We start from the raw sequence: 23,232 nt of genomic DNA, 5'->3' as shown, positions 1-23,232 counted from the left end.
TGAGGGTCCCACATGGCGCGCAGACCTTTCCTGCTGCCCGCTGCTCCCCTCAGCAGTGTTCTTCATCAGTCTGCCTGATTTGCTCTCCGCTCTGACTCTGGTGAATTCTCTCACCCTCCTGCGCTTCTGACTGTACCCAGTGCTTGTATGTATGTATGTATGTATAAATAAATAAACAGATAGATAAATAAATAAATAAATAAATCTTAAAAAAAATAAAAGGTACAGTGTGCTTAGAATAATACCTTACACATAGAAGGGACTGTGGAAGATATGACTATTAATAATACTGTTTTTATTAATAATACTGTGTTTATTACTTGTTTTGTTCAGCTGGGAAAACTTGAGCTTATAATGCTTGAATTGTCTCTGAGTAGTTTGGATGATACTTTAAATTCCTAAAGTACAGAGCTAACTCTGTAAATTCAACTTGGGTTGGGAACTGTCCCCAAGCTTCTGAGTGGTGCAGTCCAGGTTAAAATCAGGTGTTAAGCTACACTCCCCACTTGTGTGTGTTATAAGGTTGGACAAAAGAGTAGAATACCAGGTAATTTCTTTCGGTCTTTTGTTCCCATTAACTGAACCTTCTTTGTGCTTTAGAATGTGTCTTGCCCCCACCATAAGGATGAGTATTAAATCTTTGAAGCCAATTCTTGCACGTTCCATTCATCTCTCCATTCACGTATTCTTAGGCCCTAGGATATAGAAATGAATCAGTCACTGAAAGAGTTTACAATCTAGAGCTGTTGTTGATCAATATGGTAACCACTGTATTGCTGTCGAAAGTAATTAAAATGAAATTATATTAAAAATTCAATTCCTCAGTCACAGTAGTTACCTTTCAAAAATACACATTACTAATATGTCAGTGGTTGTTGTTATTGGTCAGTGAAGATAAGGAACATTTTCATTATTATCAAAAGATTCTATTGAATAAAGCTGTCTAAAACCAGACATGGATGAGCTTGGTGGATAAAGTATCAGGTTCAACCTGAGGTAGAAATGGTTTTTGAGGTTTAAGCAAAGAAAAGTAGGATTTTCTTAAATATAGGGAGGCATACACAAGAAGACTTTAAACAGAGAAGAAGGTAATGCAACAGAAAGATCATGGTGGATTTAGAGCACCACAAATAATTCTTTCTTAGCAAGGGATAGGCTGTGTCAGCAAGGGTGCAGGCTAGAGGAGCAGCCAACAGCCAGAATGGAAATGCTATTTGTGCAAATATTTATTGGTCATTTTGATCAGGAGAGGTTAAGGTATTCTAGTTATCATTCACTGAGAGACCACTATGAGCCCTCTATGGTGGACAGAATATGCAAATATGCACAGGTTTTGTGTGTGTGTGTGTGTGTGTGTGTATGTATAAAAATTGGTGATAAATGCTATAAAAAACAGGACAAATTAGAGTAGTGATTCCCCAACTTTGCTGCACAGTGCTATATCACCTAGGGAGCTTTTAAAAATTCTGAGCCCAAGTCTTACCCTCATGCCAATTAAATTAGAATGTCTAAGGCTGAAAGCCAAGCATTTATATATGAAAAAAAAAATTGCAGGGCCTCCCTAGTGGCGCAAGGGGTTAAGCACCGCACTGTGAAGCAATCTACAGCCTCTGCCTCAAGAATTTGATCCCCGGCCGGCCAGAGAGAAACCTACATGGTGAGGCAGACCTCTCCTGTCTCGCCCGCTGCTCCCCTCAGCAGTGTATTTCAGTGTACCTGCCTGTTCTGTTCCCCACTCTGTCTCTAGTGGATTCTCTCACCCCTGGGATCTCTGGCCTGTACCCCAGTTCTTTTTTGCATAAATAAATAAATCTTTAAAAAAAAATTGCAGGCAATTTCAATGCACTGTAAAGTATGGGAACCACCAGTCTAGAGTGTAAATACAAAAGCCCCTGAAGTGCAGGTGTGCTTGGCACATTCAAGGAACAGGAGGCAGCAGAAGTAGAGTAAGATTTTACATAGGCTTTTTTGGGTTTTGGCTTTTATTCTGTTAATTGTGGTTTCTCCTTGTCTATTCTTTAGGACTAGAATATAACAGATGGAACTATTACTACTCAGGATCAGAATCCTTAAATCCATCATGTTAGAACTCTTGTTTTCAATTGAATACTTTTTGTCTGGGTTTTGCTAAATTATCCTCCAAAAGATATAAATTCTCATAGATAGTGATGACTGTCTGATTTTCCTACAACATTTAATTAGTACATACTGTTTTTCTTTCTCTTTTTTTAAGATTTATTTTATTTATACAAGAACCCGGGTACAGGCCAGATGTGCTGGAGGGTGAGAGGATTCACCAGAGACAGAGCGGGGAGCAGAACAGGCAGAATGACCGAAATACACTGCTGAGGGGAGCAGCAGACGAGACAGGAGAGGTCTGCTGCGCCATGTGGGTTGCTTTGCAGCCGGCGGGGATAGAATCGGCACTGCAGAGGCTGCGGACAGCTTCACAGCACTGTACTCAACTGCCTGCACAACCAGGGATGCCCGTACTGTTTTTCTTGTAAATTGTTTGTATGTATTATCTGGTTAATCTATTTTATCACTAGCAAATCTATATATGTTAAGAGATTCTTCAATAATTATTTAATATGTACTAAGTACCAAACACCATGTTAGACTATTTAAATTTTAATATATGTACACACATACATTCATTAGGTTGTTGGAAAAGGCATGACACATTTTTGCTTGAAAAACAAAAAAAATACATGACTTTTACAACAACTATATATTTTTTTATATATATATATATATACACACATATATTTGTGTGTGTGTGTGTGTGTGTTAGAAATGAAGCTTTATTGTAGGTGAAAGTACACACTTGAAAGTGAGTGCAGGCAGGGCCTCCCTGGTGGTGCAAGGGTTAAGACGCAACCTATGAAGCAATCCGCAGCCTCTGCAGCAGAGTTCTATTCCAGGCCAGCCAGGGAGCAACCCATATGGCGCAGCAGACCTCTCCTGACTCACCCCGCTGCCCCCCTCAGCATTGTATTTCAGTCATTCTGCCTGTTCTGTTCCCCACTCTGTCTTTGGTGAATCCTCTTACCCCCCACACAAGAGCTGTACCCCAGCTCTTGTATGCATAAATAAATAAATCTTAAAAAAAAAAAAAAAGAAAGTGAGTGCAGGCAGATTCAGCATAGAGTCACTCATTTAAAAATATTGAAAGGAAATAAAATAATATCTGAATTATTTTTAAAAATGAAATCCGTGGTTTTTTAGTTTATTTTTTTTTTAAAGACTGATACTTGGTTCTGGGCCACTGCTTAGAAACATGGGATTGCCTTCAGTATAGGGTGATTATTTCCTTTATCTGTTTTACCCTCTCTTCTCTGTTTCCATTGCCATTGGATGATGGCAACACTCTCTTAACTGGTCTCCTGGCCTCTTAACACTTGTTCTATCTAGCTGTCCCTCCCCCCCCCCAAATAAAAGTTCCCTGGAATTTATAAACAGAAGCCAGAATGACCTTTTAAAAATGGAGGTTTGCTCATGTCATTTCACTGACTTAAAGATGAAGCTTTTTTTTTTTTTTTAAAGATTTATTTATTTATGCATACAAGAGCTCAAGTACGGGCCAGAGATGCGGGGGGGTGAGAGGATCCACTAGAGACAGAGTGGGGAACAGAACAGGCAGACTGACTGAAATACACTGCTGAGGGGAGCAGCGGGTGAGACAGGAGAGGTCTGCTGCGCCATGTGGATTTCTCCCTGGCTGGCCGGGGATCGAACTCATGCTGCAGAGGCTGTGGATTGCGTCACAGTGCGGTGCTTAACCCCTTGTGCCACCAGGGAGGCCTGATTAAGATGAAGCTCTTTAAGAAGGACTTCTGCGGGCCTCCCCGGTGGTGCAGCTTTTTAGCCCTGGGCTACGAAGCTGCCCACAGCCTCTGCAGCGCTGGTTCGATCCCCGGCCATCAGTGAGGGTCCCACAAGGTGCACAGACCTCTCCTGCCTCACCCGCTGCTCCCCTCAGCAGTGTACTTCATCAGTCTGCCTGTTCTGCTCCCTGCTCTGGCTCTGGTAAATTCTCTCACCCTCCCGCGCTTCTGACTGTACCCAGTGCTTGTATAAATAAGTAAATAAATCTTTAAAAAAAAAAAAAAAAGGACTTCTGCAATTCGGCCCAGCCTGCTTCTCCAGCCTCCTTCCTGCCTTGCCATTCCTATCTACAGTGTAATCACTTCTCAGACCAAATTTTTATAATTTATTCAACCTTCAGGTTTTGACTCAAGAGTGTCTTCCTCTGAGATCTCTGATGTTCCTGCTGTGGAAATACATAGCATTCTGTAATTTTCCAGTCATGATACTTTATAATTGTGTTACCCACAGAGCAAGGATTATCTCTGCCTTGTTCCTAGTTTGTGTGCAGTGTCTTCTACCTACAAAGTGTCCAGTAAGTTTTTGTTGCATTAATAAATGAATGAGTGGGCAGTGTGAGAAGAGCCTCATCATCCTCACACACTGCCCATTCATTCAGAAGATGGGTTGAGTTTTTGTATGTGCCTTTGGAGAACTATTTTCTAGTTGCCCACCTGATCACCAAGTGGGAGTTTCAGCAGTTTCCTCTTCTCTTTTACTTGGTACGGTTCAGACATGGGGTGTCCCATGGGTGGGTGGGCATAAGAGTTCCCAGGCACTGAGAGAGATGAGTCAGAAAGAAGAATCATTCAGAAAGTAACCTAGTCAGAGCAACAGTGTTGCCCTTTGGGTGAACTTTCTTTATATACCTTGAAATGCTAAACTGGTGGCACTTTTTAACTGGTTGCTATAGATTGTCAGACTGTAACACGGGGATTAATTTACCTCAATCTGACACTTTTCCTTGATTAGGGGTGCTTTGGGAAATGTCTGGCCTAAGTGAAATTTTCTGTTGGGCTTGGGTGTAGTTTTTATTCTCACTTGAAGTCCCATAGTGGATTATAAAGTTGAAAACTATAGAGCCCTGTACATATTTCTCTGTTGTCTTTGGAGACATTTGAGTTCAAAAGCTTTGAGGGTAACAGTCTTTTGGCACTTAGTGTTTTTTGCTATATCATAGGCTAGGATGGTGCTTGCTCAGAAACTGGCAAGAAAGGTTAGATTTAATTAGAATCATTCATTTTTTTTTTTTTAATTTATACAAGAGCTGGGGTACAGGCCAGATGTGCGGGAGGGTGAGAGGATTCACCAGAGACAGAGCAGGGAGAAGAACAGGCAGATGGACTGAAAGCACTGCTGAGAGGAACAGTGGGCGAGACAGGAGAGGTCTGCCTCGCCATGTGGGTATCTCCCTGGCCGGCTGGGAATCGAATCCACACTGCAGAGGCTGCGGGCAGCTTTACAGCATTGTGCTCAACCTTCTGCGCCACCAGGGAGGCCCTGTGGGGTTTTAAATTGGAAGGGAACACCATAGATTGATGAGTCTCCTGAGGTAGTAGGAAGTAGGTAGGTATCAGAATATCCTGGGAGGTGGGAGTTATTTTAAACCACGCTCCTCTTTACTGCGCAGCCCATGAGAATCTTTGTTGTGTGGGATAGAAGTGTAGGAGAGCCCTCAAGTATTGTTCAGGTAGAAAATTTTTTGAGACTCCACTGTTTTAGATGATCTAGCCCAGTGATCAGCAAACTTTTTCTGTACAAAGTCAAATAGTAAATATTTTAGATTTGTAGGCCATATACTGTCTGCTGCAGCTACTCAGCACTGTTGTTAAGGGAAAAGCAGTGTCAGACAATAAACAAATAAATGTGGATATATTTCAGTAGAGCTTTATTTATGGACACTAAAATTTAAATTTCATGTTGTTTTCATCTATCATGAAATAGTCTGTAAATACTTTCCAACATCAACCATTAAAAACATAAGTAGCATTCTCAGCCCATGGGCCATATAATATAAAAACAGGTGGCAGGATACGTTTGACCGATGAGCTGTATTTTGCTGCCCCTAATTTAGTGCGGTGGTTCCCAAATATAGCTGTGTGCTTGAAGACCTTTTAAAATGCTGATTATCCCCTTACCGTTCTCCTTGTGGGTTTTGTTTCTGAAGGACCAGGATATCTGTATTTTTTACAAAAGCCCCTCATATACATCTCAGTTACAGAATCAGTAATACTGATCTCACTTAATCTTCTCATTTTATACTTGAAGAAATAGCCTTGATGCGATTTGCTGATAAGTAGCATAACCAAAATTTGAACCCAAGTCTTTGACTCTCAGATCAGTGGCCTTTATTCATACCATTCTATCCTACTTGCAACCCCCAACCCCCAATAAATGAATGAGCAATAAATACAGAATACTTACACATTTGTTACTCCTTTTCTTTGTCTAGTGTGTTTCCCTCCTGAGAACCAGCCAGGTACTCTAAGTCGGCTGTGTCTTTGCTTGCTGGCTGAGTTTTCTGGAGCTGACTGCTGATTTGACATTTAGCCCAATTTCCTTCCAGTCTGCTGGCTTTAAGTAGGAGATATAATGAAGAAATAGGAAGTAAATTGCTTTAATGTTAAGACTTTGTTGAGGCAGCACTAAATTGAAGTATGAGGGTGAGAGCTGTTGTTTCAAAAGGTGCATTAGTTGGAAAAGGTGGTTTTAAGAGACACATTTTACACTTGAATTCATATGACTCAGATCCAGCTGTCTAAGTAGGACATCTCTACATGGAACTTGTGATTAATTAGAGCTAATTGAGCTGTCATTTTGCTCAGAACAGTTCAGGAGTGGAGAAACGAAAGGTAAAGAGAATCATCACCATTCTTTCTTTACCTTAACCGTGGTATAGCTCTGTGTCCAAGAAAAGGATTTGCGAGCTGATTTTGATTTGATTGGTCTTCTCATAATGCATTTGAATTTTGTTTGCCTGAACTTCTTTTTTTATATCCTGGAAAGAGGAACACAGAAAGTCCTAATGAATAATTTTCATCTCTGCTAAATGACTATTGTATTACAACTTACTGATCCAGCTCCACATTTTGCATGCCAAGCCTCCCTTCCTCCATTTTTAAAAAATATTCTTCTTAGGCCTCACCTCCTCAAAGACTCCCTGACTGAGGGATAGTGCCAGTTAAGGCAACACCCTGCCTTCTGGCACCCTCATAGCCAGTAGACCTTGTCTTAGGGTTTGGAGTATAAATGGGTAGTTGGCAAGTTGGTATGTTACTTGTTTATCCTTTGTTCTTGGACTACATGTTCCTTGGCATTGGGGACCGTGTCTTGATGCTTCACTCTTGATTGTGCCTGGCACAGGGATGACGTGCACAGCATCACTTCTGTGCCTTTCACCATGTGATCTTACTGCTTTTGGGAGTGTGTAAGTGGGCTTTGACTGCATAGTCTGAATGTTCTGGACATTTACTAACAGTACTGTTGAATTTTGATTTCTGCCTCTGTTGTCTTATATCTAAGAGGATAGAGTCTTCTATTTAAGACACAACAGAGTTGTGTTGTTTTTTTTAACAGATGTATTTATTTATGCATACAAGAACTGGGGTACAGGCCAGAGGTGTGTGGCGTGAGAGGATTCACCATAGACAGAATGGGGAACAGAACAGACAGAACAGAATAGAACAGTCAGGCGGACTGACTGAAGTACGCTGCTGAGGAGAACAGTGGGTAAGTCAGAAGAGGTCTCCTGCGCCATGTGGGTAGCTCCCTGGCTAGGGATCGAACTTGTGCTGCAGTGGCTGCAACTAGCTTCATAGGTTGCGTCTTAACCCCTTGCGCCACCAGGGTGGCCCACTGTTGTGGTTTTTGATTTTTGGGTTTTTTTTTTTTTTTTATAAAAAAAAAAACAACTTGGTATATGAAAGTAAAAAATTCCAGACAGAATTATTAGACTAACTTATGCTCCCCAAAATATTTCTAAATTTTTTAAAGATTTGTTTATTTATTTATACAAGAACCGGGGTACAGGCCAGATGCGTGGGAGGGTGAGAGGATTTACCAGAGACAGAGCGGGGAACAGAACAGGCAGACTGAAGAAATACACTGCTGAGGGGAGCAGCAGGCGAGACAGGAGAGGTCTGCCATGCCACGCCGGCCGGCCGGGATCGAACAGGTGGTGCAGAGGCTGTGGACAGCTTCACAGTGCAGCGCTCAACCGCCTGTGCCACCAGGGGAGGGCCACCCCAAAATATTTTTTAAATGTATGTTGGGATTCCTTTTAATACTGTGTACTCTTGTATTCCTTAAAATGTTTCATGTTTCAGAAGTTTATTTTTCCATGTAGTTATTCAGAAGCAGGAACACCTATTTAGGAATTGAGATTTGGTTTATTTCAGAAGCCTCTCTCTTATGTTATATTGCTGCTTCTGAGCAGCTTCTTTCTCCTTCTTTGCTCCATAGTTCACAAAGCACTTAGGCTTTGTTTAGAATGATAATTACCAAAGAACGGGCAAAACATTTACTCCTCAAATGTGGAGAAAAAGGAACTCTCTTACTGGTGGGAATGCAAACTGGTTCAACCACAGTGGAAAGCTGTATAGAGGTTCCTCAAACTACTAAAAGTGGAGCTACCATATGACCCAGCAATTCCACTCCTAGGAATCTACCCAAAGAACAGAAAAACATTAATTCAAAAGGAAACGTACACTCCTATGTTTATTGCAGCACTATTTATAATAGCTAAGGCATGGAAACAACCTAAATGCCCCAAAACAGATGACTGGATCAAGAAGACGCAGTACATATACACAGTGGAATATGATTCAGCAATCAAAAAAAGATAAATTCGTGCCATTTGCAGCAACATGGATGGAGCTGGAGGGTATTATGTTCAGAGAAAGAAGCCAGAGGGAAAAAGAAAAATATTGGATGGTTTCACTTATAAGAGGAATATAGGGGAACCAAATAAGGGATTGGGGTGGAGGAAAAAAAGACAAAACTAGCAGGCAACTATAAATCAGAGACATTCATCAGGGAAGGGGGAGAGAGAGGGATTAAAATGGGCAGGAAGAGCTGAAGAGACTATGGTGATAGTTCATGGGTGACTTGGTGGTGGGAATTTTATGCTTTGGGTACTACCCAAACCATTTTACGCATAATCCCACATTTAATGGTGGGGCAGATTTGATTGTGAGTTTCAAGAGACCTACTCACCCAACTATTGCCATTAGTGTCTCTTTAGGTTATTGCTTTTAGATGGTACAAAAGGTTCAGGAGTCCACAGTGAGTTGGTTTGGGACATGAACTAAAGAGCCAAGGGCTTTTTTAATAATTCCAACACTGTCTTTCAGAGCTATACCCAAGAAATATTTTTAGTTTCTGGTAAACAAATATGTAAATGTTGGAGGAAGATCTGGAAGCAGGTAGTCTCACCATTTGAGAAATAACATTTTTTTCTCTACTTGAGGAAGACCATCTGGGTTTATGTTAAGAATTAAATAGTTGCAAAAATGAAAGCTAATTTATGGTGATATGTCAGAGAGGGAGGAATTTCAAGCTAAGGCTTTGCTTACTGTGGTCTTATATCAGGTAAGAGTTTTTCAAAAGTTCTTCCTCACTTCTTTCTGACTTCATATTGTTACTTGCAATGTTTCTTAGGTTCGTTTTGATGAACATGTAACAAATCTACTTCCTCAATATAACATACCTTACCTCTTTCTAGGATGTGTCTATATTTTTAGCTCCTTTCCTACTTAAATGTTTTCAGTGACAAAGAGAAAGTAAGTTTAGGATGACATATACTTCCAGACTAAAAATAAAGCAGCATTTGTCATTAACCATTGTCAGGGAGAATGTGTGCGAATTTTGAAAAAGTTCTTGCTAGTTGAAAAACAGTGCATTTAAATCCACTTTTTACTATTGATAGAGTAAAAATTACAGAAAAGACAAGTGTGGATTCAGGTAATTAAGTAGGCTTTAATCCTAAAGGATGGATCTCTGGGAAATATAGATAAATCTACAATATTAAAAAACCTCTTGATTTTCTCATTTTACTCCAGGAGGTATTGTGGGCCACACAGTATGAGATTCCTACCTAATTGTTAAGGAAAACCTTAAGTAAAACTTAAGGATTTTAGTTGCTCTTATTTTCTCACCAGCCCTTCAAGAATAATCTCGCCAGTTCTCTTCCTAAGATAAATGCAGTATAAGGGAAGGAGAATTGTATTTGGAATCAGAAGACCTGGGTTCAGGTTCTAACTGCCATTTACTAGTTTGAGTTACTGAAATTTCTGAGCAACCTTGGGGCTAGGGGCTGTTCCTGTTCCTTCTAAAGTACCTTGTATACATAAATATAACCAGCTATAAAGAGTTCCTCCTGGTTATGGGGTAACCAGTTATGCTTGACAACTGTGGAAAAGGGATAATTGGGTTAAAATAGAATATAGAAGGAATATATTCACACACATATACACATCCACTTTTTTATTTTAAAATAATTTCATACATGTAGAAAAGTTGTAAGACCAATACAAAGAACTTCAATATATCCTACACCTGTGTTTTCCATTTATTAACATCTTACCACTTGCTTTATTTCACTAGGGGAGCCTGTTCAACTAACAATTGAATATTTAAAGCATGTCAGACATTTATTTGCCAATCCTATGCACCAACCATTAATATTAACATTTAGATCAGTTGCCTTAGAGAATCTGTAGCATAAGTTAAGTGAGAGGCAGAATTTTAAACCCGAGTCAATTTTATGGGAAATCCACATTTTCCAACACCTTCCTCTACTAGTAGATCTAGCAATGTGCATCCTAGCCCAGGTTTTTCCATCTAGTGGTATAATCATTGGTAATTTATTTTGCAGCAGTTCCTTATCTTTCCTTTGTATTCATTGAACCCATAGTCCCTGAACCTAATTTACCTTACTGTAGAGACAGGTTACCTTCAGTGCAGCACCTGAGCCTTTTAACTAATAAGTCAATGTTTTCTAGTATTGCTGATTTAGTGTAATTGGTTAAGCAAAAATAGTACATAGAGTTTGGTATTGAAGTCATTGGTGAAGTGAGAATGTACCCTTTTTGCCAAGCTTAGCTTCCATATGAAGTAGATTGGTGTTCGGTTTTGCAAGGAGATAAATCTTACCTTTTGGACAGTTTCCAGGGGTGCTGGACTGTTGCTTGCCCTAACCAACCCCTAGAGATCAAGATTTTGACTTCTCTTCCTATCTGGATACAGGGTCCTGAGCATATTACTTCTAGCAGACCAGGGAGGATGATAAAAAGTTTATCCTTAGATTATCTCCATTTTATTGGCGTTGCACTTTCCCCACCATTTTTGTTTTGTTTAGGGGGCTCTCTCCTCTCAGTTTTGATAGTAGATTTTTTAGAACCTTAAACTGAGATTGTCACTTGGTAACTCATGAACCTGATATGACTGACAAATGCGTTGTTTTTGGCTTGTGTAATGTTTAATCTTTTTGTGTTAATAGCCAACATTTAAAAGAAAGAGACTTTCACATAAGAACTCCCATCTTTTTTTGAAAAGGAAAAAAAAAAAAAAAGGGAAAGAAATAGCACAGGACTCTCAAACAATGTTTAGTTGGAACTGGAGTGGAATAACCAGACATTGCTACCGTCCACATCAGCTTATTTCAAACCTGGCCCCAATAGACACTTAGATTTTCAACTCTAGATCTATAAGTTTTCCAGTTTTAAAAGCTGGAAAAATCAAGTTTGATGAGCTGCAGAGTGATGGGTAACTTTGTCACTGGTGTTGACCAAAGAAAAGTCCTGCTTTCTTGGATGAGGAAATAACTACCTCATAGATAAGATTGGGGACTTCTCCAAAATCAGTATTATCCCCAGCCCTCTCTCTGTTTCATTTCCATAATTATGGAACTAGAGTGGAACTGTCATGGCTCCTAGATCTCAGAGAGCTGTGGGCTTCTTCCTCTGGCTTAGTTTGAATTCACAGCTTCATTCCCTGCACACAGGCACCGTTGCCAGCAGAGGGTGCTGTCCACTCACCGAGTCTGCTGTCATCTGAGCTCAGCAGAGCAGCAGCTGTTGGGCATGTGCCCTAGGTCTGTGTGAGAGTTTGGGCATGTCCATTTGGTTCCCATCCCTAGTGCCCACCCCTTAGACCCTGGCCAGGTTATTGTGTCACTAGGGACACTGTTCAGTAACAGGAAACTGGGGAAAGTTTAATTGTTTTCTCCTCTCTCTTTTTCCCATGCAGCTGAACAAAAGGTTCATCCTCAGTTTTCTCCATGCCCATGGGAAGCTGTTTACCCGGATTGGGTAAGTGTGCAGGATGTTTATTTTATTTTCCTACATTACAAGTCATTTTGGAATTTAATATTGTTAGCAACTAGACTGTGTTTGTAACTGAGGGCACAGGGTGTGAATTCTTAGAGGCCTCCACCTTCTCTTCCCTTCACTCACTCTCCTACTGTGTTCATGAAGTTTGGGAAACATTACTCTCCATCCCTCTGTCTCTTTATTTTTCTACCTTTACTAGCACATTCCCTATATATATGATCTTTTCCCAACACTCACCCCTGATTCCTTTGTTTCTCTTTCCTCTGCTTTTTGGCTTAGCCCCTAGTGAGCTCCTCAAGAAAGTCATGCTTAATCTTTGGGTGAAGCTGCCAGGGATCCTACTTGGGGAGAATAATGTCTACCAATTTTCCTTTAAAGAAAAGAGTGACATTTCCTTTTCCTCCAACATTTTGTCTCTTCTGTGCCCAGGCTCCTGTACCGTATTGCTGATCTCAGTAAATTCCAAGACTTTCCTATGGTTTCACCATCCATTATGGATTTACATATAAATTTCAGGGAAAGTGGTATATGCAAAACTCTGTTACTTCACCCATTAAATCCCTGGAAAGAGATCAGGTTTAGAGTATTCCTGTGTTGGATCAGTTTTTTTCCTCACTATGTAAAACTAGTGATGCTGAAACTTGAACCACTGTGCACACTGGGCAGAGTATGTCCTGCCTCGTTAGTCTAGGATAAGGATAGGTAGTGATGCTCACAGACGGGTCTGCTACTGCATTTGAATATTTTCTGGGATGGAGGTTTTATTGTGAACTATCCTCTGAGGTTATTTGTTTTGGATTATTCTCCCAGTCTTATCAGTGTTTCCCTTTTACTTTCTGTTATAACTGTGTAAGTTGATCTGTAATAGGTTTCCTTAGTGGGAAGGGAGTAGGAGCTATGTCAACTTCCCTATACTTTTGAGAAGTAACTTTTTTGAGAAGCTGAAAAGCTTTGTCCTGCTTATAAGGTAAAACTGTTCCATGAATGGTGAATTAGAAAGTATGTTTATGCTTATTACATATTCATTTGTAATCATCCAGGGCAAGAGTACAGTGATAGCCATAACATGGGAATTCTTGATTTAAAATAACTTATAATACCAATCAATGCATCTCTATTAGTAGAAGTAAATGCAAAGTAATTCACTTAGGAAAAATAAATAAATGTGCATCAGCAGCTCCCCCTCACCACTCTCCCACTTCCCCATGTAAACTCTGGCACTTACATCCTTAGTGCCTGATTTACAGTAGGTACTCCATACTTACATTGTATGAATGAGTGAATCATTATAAGAAATGAATAGATTATGAAAGACTGGAGAGAAGGATCTAGTATTCTAGATTATAATTAGGTTATAGTAGACCCAGGTCAATCACTAGTGAGTAATGTCAAGTTGGAACTATGAGGTGGGTTAAGTGGATGTCAGTATCATTTCATAAAATAATGCATCACTGCAGGAAATATTGTGCTGCATTATCTAAGTCCTGTGGTTCATTAGTTTTTTATTTAATGTTTTTTAGTTCTCATTTTAAAGAAATACGTATATTTCTTTCCCTCACTGTCTTTCCACTAAGTCCCTCACTGTCTTTCCACTGTCTTTTCTCTCCTTTTCCCCTTTTCCTGTCTTTGTTCTTTAAATTTCATGTTTCTCTAAGTCATAATTTCTCAACCTCTATTACTTAAACAATTCTTTTTTTTGTAAGGGACTGTTCTGTGCATTGTAGAGTGTTTAGCAGCATCCCTGGCTTCTGTCCACTACATGCCAGTAACACACCCTTCCTCCATCCCCATTTGTGACAAGTGAAAATGCCTCTAGATATTGCCAAATATTCCCTGGGGGGCAGAATTGCTCCTGGTTTAGAACCACTGCTGTAGGTATTTTTTTTAGCTCTGTTAGAGACTTTTGGAGTTAAAGAAGTATAAATCTTGGTCTAGAATGTAGAAATATTCAGGATTTTTTTTTTAATCAGATTAGTATTAGTTAGAATCCTATTTTTCTCCCTTTTAAAATGCTCATATTTCGATAAATATATTTTGGAGGAAGTTTGGGAGAGAAACACAATAATTGTTAAAAAGATGAAAAATGGGATTTGAGAGAATAATATGTATCTTAAAAAATTAAGGTGAAAAAAGGTTTGTTTAGCGATAGCTGTGGGAGCCCTGTGTTTAAATATTAGTCATAACCAAATAGTCTTGATTTTTATGGAATGATAGCAAAATAGGCTTATGTTACAACTGGAGAGATTTGGGTTAAGTGTATGAAAATTCTACAGAGGGAAGATGTTTGGGAATTTCCTTCTTTAGAGGCCTTTAAAAAAAGAATAGATTATCTCATTTGTTAGAGGTGGTTTGTTGTGGTCCAGATTACTTTTCAGGATCATTTCTATTCCTTCATATAACATGTTCTGTTGGCAAAAAGATAAGGCTAGTCTAGTTTTACCTTCATAGAAAATGAGTTATAGTAGTATTCACAAAAGACAATGTATGTACATTCTAGGCACTCCAGCCCCTTGATGAGAATTCCTCTGATGCTCTCCTGGAGGTAAAGAGAATTGAGCCTCGTATTTATTCTGGAAGGCAGAAACAGCAATAACTTTTTTTCTATTGGAAAAAAAAAAGTATAGAAGTCTGTAAGACTAGAAAAACAGTCAGCCCAAGCCACACACAACATCATGGACTGTTGCCTAATTACTAAGAAGATGTGAAATATGGGAGGCGTTGAAAACGAATTAGGAGTGAGGAGATTGTAATGGGGAGCAGCTGAAGACATGTCACTGTCCTGCTTGCCTTTTGAAAAGCCCCAGTATTGTTCTCTTGGTCTTTATTTTTTTTCTGGTGTTGCAAGTTGCATCAGTATATGCTTGAATGCCTACTATGTGCAAGATGAATCTTCTACTGTCAGAATCCAGTGAAAAAGAGGTTAGGAATGTTAGGTAGGATCAAATGCCAAAAGGAGTTTGTTCTTCACTGCTGACTAGTTACAGGACCTCAAGAGTGAGCAAGTAAAAACCTCTGGGGCTTCAGTTTCCTAATCAGTAGTTCAAATAGATGATCTCTAAGGTCCATTCCAGTGCTTGTGTTCTGAAACACTGTGATTTTTTTCTATTTCTACCCTGTCATACGACTCAGTTTTTTGATTTGTTTGTTTTTGCTACTGGGTTGCTCCTATTGTGTTCAGTCTTTAAAATTAAGAAATTAGGAAACCTGATTCTTTTTCGTAGAGACTGTTGTCTAGCCCAACTATGTTCCTTTGCATCTGAGAAGTTGGGTCCTGCCCCATTAGTCACCATCTGAGTCACTCCCAGATTTAGGTCCCAGTGTTATCTGAAAGATTGGTTTCTTAAAACTGCCATTCAAATGAGGCAAAGTGTCTGTGGAGACCACTTTGAAAAGAAGTCACATAAGTAGGTGAAACATAGATCCTGAAAATGATTGCGTTTTCTACAGTTTTAAAGGATAAGGAATCCTCTCAGGCTCAGGACGAAAAATCTGTCAGTAGCTGTATGGCTCCTGACAGGCACTTGCTTTCTAGGTGAGAGGCAGAATCAGACTTATGCTTAACACTCCACTGAGAGAGGTTGGGAAGCCGGCAGCCTGGAGACTTTTGATTTGTGGCGAATAAAATCATTTTGCTTTCCATTATTTGCTTGGTTGAAGTTACCACTTTTGTTTTTTGCTTGCTTGCCTAGTTATGCTATTTGCACAGTTTCAAGGTCTCTTGGTATTGAAAGACCTATTTATTTTGGACTTTGAATTTTTTAGATATGTTTTGTCTTGATTTATTTTTAAAAATATAAATGTTTTAAAATATAAAAGCCAGAGTTATTCATTGTAAGGGAAATCTTTTTAATGTGCATGGCGCTCTTTGTAAAATATTTAGAAAAATCAGGAATAAGAAGAAATAAAGTTACTCATATTCTTATTATCTGGAGATAACTATCCACTGCTAATACTTGGGTTTTTTCCCTCTGTCTTTACACAAGTATTTATTTTTTATGAGTTTGTGTAAAGGAAATCACATTAAACTACTTTGAAACTATTTTCATTTAATGTATGTTGAACTTTGCCCACATGATTAACAAATCTAATACAACTTTTAAAAGATAGAACTCAATTGGATGGCTTGGCCATCTTAATCATCTGCTGTTGTTACACTGCTTCCAAATTACCATCTTCTTATGCTTTCTCTCTTTTCTTCTCTTCGACCTTGCTGTTGCTGCTTCTTGGTGAAAACTTTTATAGTTATTACATAAGTAATATACAAAATTTCCTTATGAAAGTATAACATTACAGCTGATGCTAAAATTTCTTTTAACTCTCTCCCCAATTCCTGTACCCTCTAAAGAGATAATTCTAGACATCAGATTATGTATTCTTCCAGACTTTTTTTAGCAGTTACATACTTATGTATGTACCCATGAAAATATGTTTATTTTGTGGATTTTTCCAACTATAATTGAATATTATCATTATCTCAGTTTTAGTATAATTTTTATTTTGTAATGTGAGGTGGAGCAAAGTTTATTTCTCAAAAGAGAAAGACATAAAACTACTTACAGTTAACGAGGCCAAAATCAGGCAGCATTTTGGTTTTAAACCTGGAAATCAGAAATCTCATTTTTGAACTCTGAGGATGAGTCTTTAATTTTTGTATCCGTCAGCAATTGCCTAACAGAGCTGGCTTTGAGTAAATTCATTTCTCCTCATATCTCAGAATTGAAGTTTCTTTAACACATCCATGTGATTTGATTTTTTTCTTTTGTTTTAATCATATTAGACTAGTTGAAAAGCAAAGGGAGGATTATTACATTAATAAATATTTTTTATTAAGTTAATTTTGGTTTATGTCATTTCCATAATAAAAGTGTAGGATCCCCAAAGGGAAGATTTTTTTAAAAACTTAAAAAAAAAAAAAGATGTGGCCTGGTGCTTGTTTGAAACTTCAGTCTGACCTGGGGAGTGTTAATGGATCTGTTTCAATTCCCATTCCAGGGGAGAGGCTTCCTCAGACACAGCTTAGAAGCAAAATTGTCCCACGTGACACTCTGTCATGTCGTTCTGTGCTGGCTCTCCACTGCCTTTCAACACGGAGACACATGTCTCTGAAACTTGCCCAGTGTGGCTGCTTTTCAAGCAGATTGAACTCTGCTATTCTCGTAATGAGAAGTGCTAGCCCCCCTCCCCACCTCGACCAGAAAGAGTGCTGCACAGTGTCAGGATTTAAAATGAAACCTTTGTTATAGTCCGTGGGGAAAAATGGATCCATTCCAGCCCCAAACATATCACTCCCTGCCATTCCAAACCTACTAAGACTTTTAAAGGTTCTAAAACTTTTTAAAAGGAAAAATAAAAAGTGGGTTTTGTTGTTACTGTTTTCATATTTATTGTGGGGTTGGGGGGACACTTGAAATGGCATGCGTATTGGGGGGGTAGGGGGGAATGCATGGCCTGTTTTGTGCCAGTGAAAATGAGCAAAACTCAACAGTGAAGGGAACTGGAATACAAACTGTAATTGACCCATAGTTGTGGCATGACTCCTGGGTACCAGAAGGTCAATCATAGGAATTATTATCTGAGGGCAAGGAAGGAGGATTGCCAAGATGCCAGAAAGTTCAGGAATTTCTAACCTGGGCAGATATGGGGAGGAGGGCAACTATGTGGTGAGGTAAGGGCCAAGGTTCAGGTGAAAGTAGAAGCACCTTTCTGTAGGACTTAACTGTCTTTTATCTTTGAGAAAGATTGCCTTCCCTGTGGCTTTTCAGAAGCTATTTATTAATCCAGCCTGGAGCTGTTCCTCACCCCATGCCCCACTGTACCATAAAGAGTTTGTTTGTTGAGGGGTAGGGTGGTTTAAAGATGGATTAAAGATACTCTACTGACCATGGATTGTTCAGCATGGTCCTAAAGCCCATGTGCCTGGTTTCTCTCTAGCACCAGGTTTGAATTTGCTTTTTATTTCTGAGGGCTTCAGCTGTGGTTTGTCCCTCTTGCCAAAGGAACTGCAGGCATGCACTACTCTTCGGGAGCCAGTGGCCACATTTGGCAGGCAGTCGTTTGAATGACCTCTCTTTAGGAGCCCTAGGTCACTGGCTGGATTTCTACCTCTCTACATTACAGACTCTTCCTGTATTGGGAGTGGCATTTGGCCAGGGCATTATATTTCCACTGGCCTGAAAACATATAGATTCTGATGAGTAGAGACCTGTGAGAGGACAGCCACACAAGAAAGACTGAAACAAGTCTTGGAGGCCCTCGATCTAGGGATTCGTCGAGGGGAAGTTTAGGATCCTTAGGTAGAACAGTTAGTGTGATAATACCCAAGAAGACAGCAGCAGAACTATGTCTTGTTTCCTGAAGTAAAAGTCTTCAGTAAAGAATCTTTAGCTTCATGAGCCTCTTTTTATGGAGTACAGTTTTCACACCAGAGAGTTTGGGGAATATAGGTCTTAGAGCTTTAAGGAAGTTTGTTAGCTGCTTAGAAAAACTGATTGTTTCAGGGAGAAACTTTGATTTCAGCTGGAATATAGATAATGCCAGGAGTTAGGAAATAGCATACCAAAGTATAATAACTCATAGTGATTTATCCAAAAATTGAGTTGAAACCGAACCTTGAAAATGTCTTTCTCTTAAATTTGTGTACAATCATAGGATACCAGGAAGGTTTGTGAAAGTAGCAAAGATATGTCCTAGGCACTAGCTGTCTGCTTTTTAGGGAAGGGGGAATGGAAGAGGGAGGGGGAGATAGTGAGGGTGGAGAGGGAGAAAGAGAGAGAGAGAGAGAGATTGAGTGAATGAGTGTGTGTATATATACCAAGTGTTCTTGTGTATGTGCCTCATTGATGGACTGGCTATATTTGTAGGATGGAGACATTCCCTGCAGTAGCTGAGAAGGTCCTCAAGGAGTTCCAGGTGTTGCTGCAGCATAGTCCCTCTCCTATTGGAAGTACCCGCATGCTGCAGCTAATGACCATCAACATGTTTGCTGTACACAACTCCCAGTTGAAAGGTAAGAGACCTCTAGTTTTTTTTTATGTAGACAGATAAAGATTAATGTAGCTTCTTTTTTATGCTGTCATACACACCCACACACACACATACCCCACCCCCACCTTCCCCACCATTGCCTCTCAGATCTTTACATACTCTGAAATCTGTATGACTCTCTGGTGCTTGGGTGGGATAGAAAGAGGGAATCATGGGTATAGAGCATAATTTGCAAACCCAGAGATGCTGTTGCACATCTGGCCATGCTAAAGGCAGCCGTAAGGCCTCTTGGAGGCTGCAGACCCAGAACCTCTCCCAGGGGAGAGGCATTGCTGAAATGTTTCATTGCAGAGACCATACGCTTGGCAGGGATAGGGAATAGCTGTTTCTGGACTCATGTACCCTGTTTGTTCAGTATGGAAAAGTCTAGTTCCCTACGGGATATCCCTTGTGGGAGCCTGCCAGAGAGTAAGAACAGAGAATTGATGAGCTTTGGTGACTCAAATCTGGAACACAAAAATCACCAGGCCTAGAATTGGGCTAATATACTGATTTACATTTTAAAATGTTTTTCCGAACACACTGGGGTTTTTTGATGTGAGGTTGGTGGGGCTGGTGGGGTGGTGGTGGTGGGGTTGGCTGAAGGGGTGCGACTGATTGGCAGAATTTTTAAATGTTCTGATGACCAGGTCAGGAAAGGATGTCACCAGGTTCCCTTCCCTCCACCCCACTTAGGTAAGGATGATGTGGTTTTACTTAATGGAAATATGTAGCATGGGGGTCACATCATTTTGTGTTGTTTGCAAGGGAGATTTGGTCCATACTGCCAAAGAATCATTTCAGAGCATTGACATAGTGTTTGGTCTCAGGGCTGGAGGGTTATTATCTGCAATGCCAAGAAGTGGGAATTGCCCCATGGAGACTGTTGTTAAAACAGACCTGGCGTTTCTGGACAGTGTAGCTTGTTCTCTTGTTGCACCTTTTCTCAGTGCTTTCTCTCACTCTGAAGTTGATTTATTTCCCTTCCCATTTGTGTTTTATTTGGGGGTGGGTGGGTGGGTTATGCTTCAGCTTACTGGTAATGTGGGAATTTCTCCCCTGATGAGTGGGTATGCAACACTTTCCCTTGAAACTTGTCTCCTCCCGGGACTCTGCAAGGTCTTCTGATAGTTGGCCTGGGTTTTCAATCACATCTGAATTCTAGAGAATTTTCTCCTCTCATACTGCCTGCTACAGTATTTAAGAATTCCCAGCAGAAAGTGAGATGCAGCAGCTTTGGTGCTGTTTTGAACTTGGTTGATTATTCCTAAGATGGCTATTTATTTAATCAGCTTTGAGGAAACCTGAAGTCCTGAGGGGCAGTGGTGGTTTCCAGGAAGGAGGAAATAAAGTTTTTAAGGTGCCATTGTGGTGAGACTGTGAAGTCCAAAGGGGAGGGAGATTGATTCCTTCATCATCACTCTGCTAGTTCTGCTACTAAGAGGGAAGCTCCCTGGACTCAGGAAATGGGACCTCCTGAGGTGCCCTCCTATTCATTTTCCTGCCTCCCTCTAACTACAACCCGCAGAGTTCAGTGAGCTGCCTGTCACAGAGCTGCATACTCTGCAAGGTATTGTTCCAGCATCAAGTGACCTGTAACCTCTGGAGATGTAAATGTAAAGGACCTGCAGTTCTTGCCTGTGAAGCATCTGTTGTCAACAGCTTTTGCTCCATGAAAAGGAATACCTTGGCCTTTTCACAGGCCACCAGTGTGTCCTTTTCTTAAGTAAAGGTTAAGAAAATATGGGTGAAAGGAAGATGAGATGGTGACCACAAAGAAAGAAGGAACTAGGTACTTCCCCTTGAGGCCAAGATACTTTTTCTAGTACTCTTTTCCATGGTTGGTCATAATGAGGACCTGCTAGCCAGGTCCTCATGTTAAGACCTGTGGTTGAGCTCTCACTACTCATTCTGGCCTTGTCCTAATGCTCACTTCCATGAGGCAGCTGGAGTCAAAAGGAGTATGAGCTGAGATGGTCAGAAGTTCCAAGGGTGTTTCAGGAAAAACAGCCTAGGCCACAGGATATAACACTCGACTAGGACAGAGAGCTCTGTGGACGTGCTGCCAAGTACCCGGTGTGCAGCTGAGGCGGCCATCCAGACCCCACTGTGTGGGCTGCCATTGGGAGAGGGGTGAGCAGAGCACTCAGCGGGGTTGGTTGGTGGGAAGATGCACTTTTCCATTTCCCAGCACATGAGTCATCTTCTCTAGGCCCCTGTGCTGTGCTTCCATGGACAGTGGCAAGAGGGGGTGTTGTGGCTGAGTAGCAGCATCTGTGCCGGGGGTGGGGAGGGAAGGGGGTTGGGGAGAGGGTAAAGATTTAAATCCTTCACTAATCAGCGGCAGTTTGAATCACATTTTTATGAGTAAGGAAGTGATAAATCAGCCTTGAATGGTCAGTCCCCAAGTCCTGTCAGCCAGTGCCCTTCTAAAGGCTTCTCTCCAGGCCAGTCTGCATGCTGTCAGAGTCACCACCCAGCCACGCGGGTCCCTGACTGTCTGAAACCAGGAAGCAAGGGCCTGATGTTGCCTGGCCCTCCCAGGTGCTTGAGGTCTGTAGTGATTTGGCAGTCACTGCAAGTTACAGAACATCTGGGCCATCATTTTTCTTTCCATTTCTTCTTGGACGTGTCCTTCTGGGTGGGTGTTTGCATAAGTCAGTTCCTGGACTCTGTGGAGAAGGAGCATTCCAGCCTGAAACAGAGTGATCTGTGACCCCCAAGGCACAGTCAGGCTCCTCTCAGTCCATGCCTGGGCCTTCCCTGTAGATGTGGTACTTCAGGAGTGATTTGGAGAGTAACAGGGAAGTCCTTACTAAACTCCTTTGCTGATGCTTGATTCATTTTTTTCTGTCAGTGCTATCCTTGTATGGTTCGCTTCTTTTCAAAATACCATCTTCACACTAAGGTGGAAATAATACACCTTAGTGTGATTATTTTTCAAATATACTTTGCTCAGAAGAGACAAGAAATACTTGAAAGATTTGGGCACCTACAATGCAAAATGGAGGAAAAAGCCTTAGATGGTGATGATAGAAAACCATCTTCTTTTCCTAGGTTATAGTTTTCCCTGCAACTCAGGGAGGTAGAGGTTGTGAGGTGAGATTTGCCCCCATCCTTTCTCTTAGAGGAAAATAAGTCAAATTGTGCTACATCACATAGCCATGTAAACTTTCTGGTTTCAGCACCTTCTTAAAACTCAGGATTCAGGGCTATTGCTGGGGAGACCTTTAACTCCTCATCTCATAAGAACCCTGTGCTATTACCCTACTTGGACTACAGAGAGTCTAGAATCTTAATACTCTACATGGAAGTGCCTATGGACAGATAAATCTGAGGGATATGTAGAGGTCCTTAACATAGTGCCTGGTATTTATTAAGCACTCAGTAAGTATTGAATGCATGGATGAAGAAGGCCACAGTTTTGGGCAAGTATGTTTCTTACCTGGCCAGTGTCCAAAATCTTCCTTTAGTGAATGATGGGTGGTGGTGAGATAGGTGGTTCCCAGAGTGATGTCATGATTGGTAATCTCTCTGCGGCATTCCCAAGCCTGAAGGGAGAAACGGGCCTTCTCCATGTGCCTCAGCATTTAACACTTCAGTAGCCATCTGATTGGTTGACATGATGCTGGAGGGTGAACTCTTGATCTAAACCACAAGCGCTACAAGAATTTTAATTTTTTAAAAATTCTGTAATTTAAGGAAATAAAACTCAAGTTTCTAGAAGAAGAATAATTGAAGCAACATTTGTGGTAGGGCATCACTGAAACCCCACTGCATCCCCCATCTGTGCCCAATTTGCTCCAATCTGGCCCTTTTTTCCCCCTTCCTTTAACTCTCCCCCCTTTCCTCTCTCTTTTTAAAAAATATGTTTTATAATTCCTGGAATCAAAACCATCTCAGGCACACACTGTTTTATTTTACTGTATTATTGGATTATACTTCCTATAAATCATTGGATGTTATTCATTGGCCACCACTGGAATAACTTCCCTTTTCTGTGCCCTGGCCT

General features: G+C 40.6%; 1 protein-coding gene across 2 annotated transcripts in view; it reads left to right on the top strand.

Moving 5' to 3' along the window:
* The window catches only part of SMG6 (SMG6 nonsense mediated mRNA decay factor), a gene marked incomplete at both ends in the record, with an annotated part of 223,138 nt that overhangs the window by 41,082 nt on the left and 158,824 nt on the right, over window positions 1-23,232 (top strand). For both annotated transcript variants that reach the window (XM_084236415.1, XM_084236414.1), the window contains 2 exons: window positions 12,115-12,176; window positions 19,058-19,203. In XM_084236415.1, coding sequence (XP_084092541.1) covers window positions 12,115-12,176; window positions 19,058-19,203 — 208 coding nt within the window. The remainder of the gene's footprint in view (window positions 1-12,114; window positions 12,177-19,057; window positions 19,204-23,232) is intronic.

The sequence above is a fragment of the Talpa europaea genome, assembly GCF_964194135.1.
Source record: "Talpa europaea genome assembly, chromosome: 7".
NCBI lineage: Eukaryota > Metazoa > Chordata > Mammalia > Eulipotyphla > Talpidae > Talpa > Talpa europaea.
This window is presented reverse-complemented; position numbering and strand designations above follow the sequence as displayed.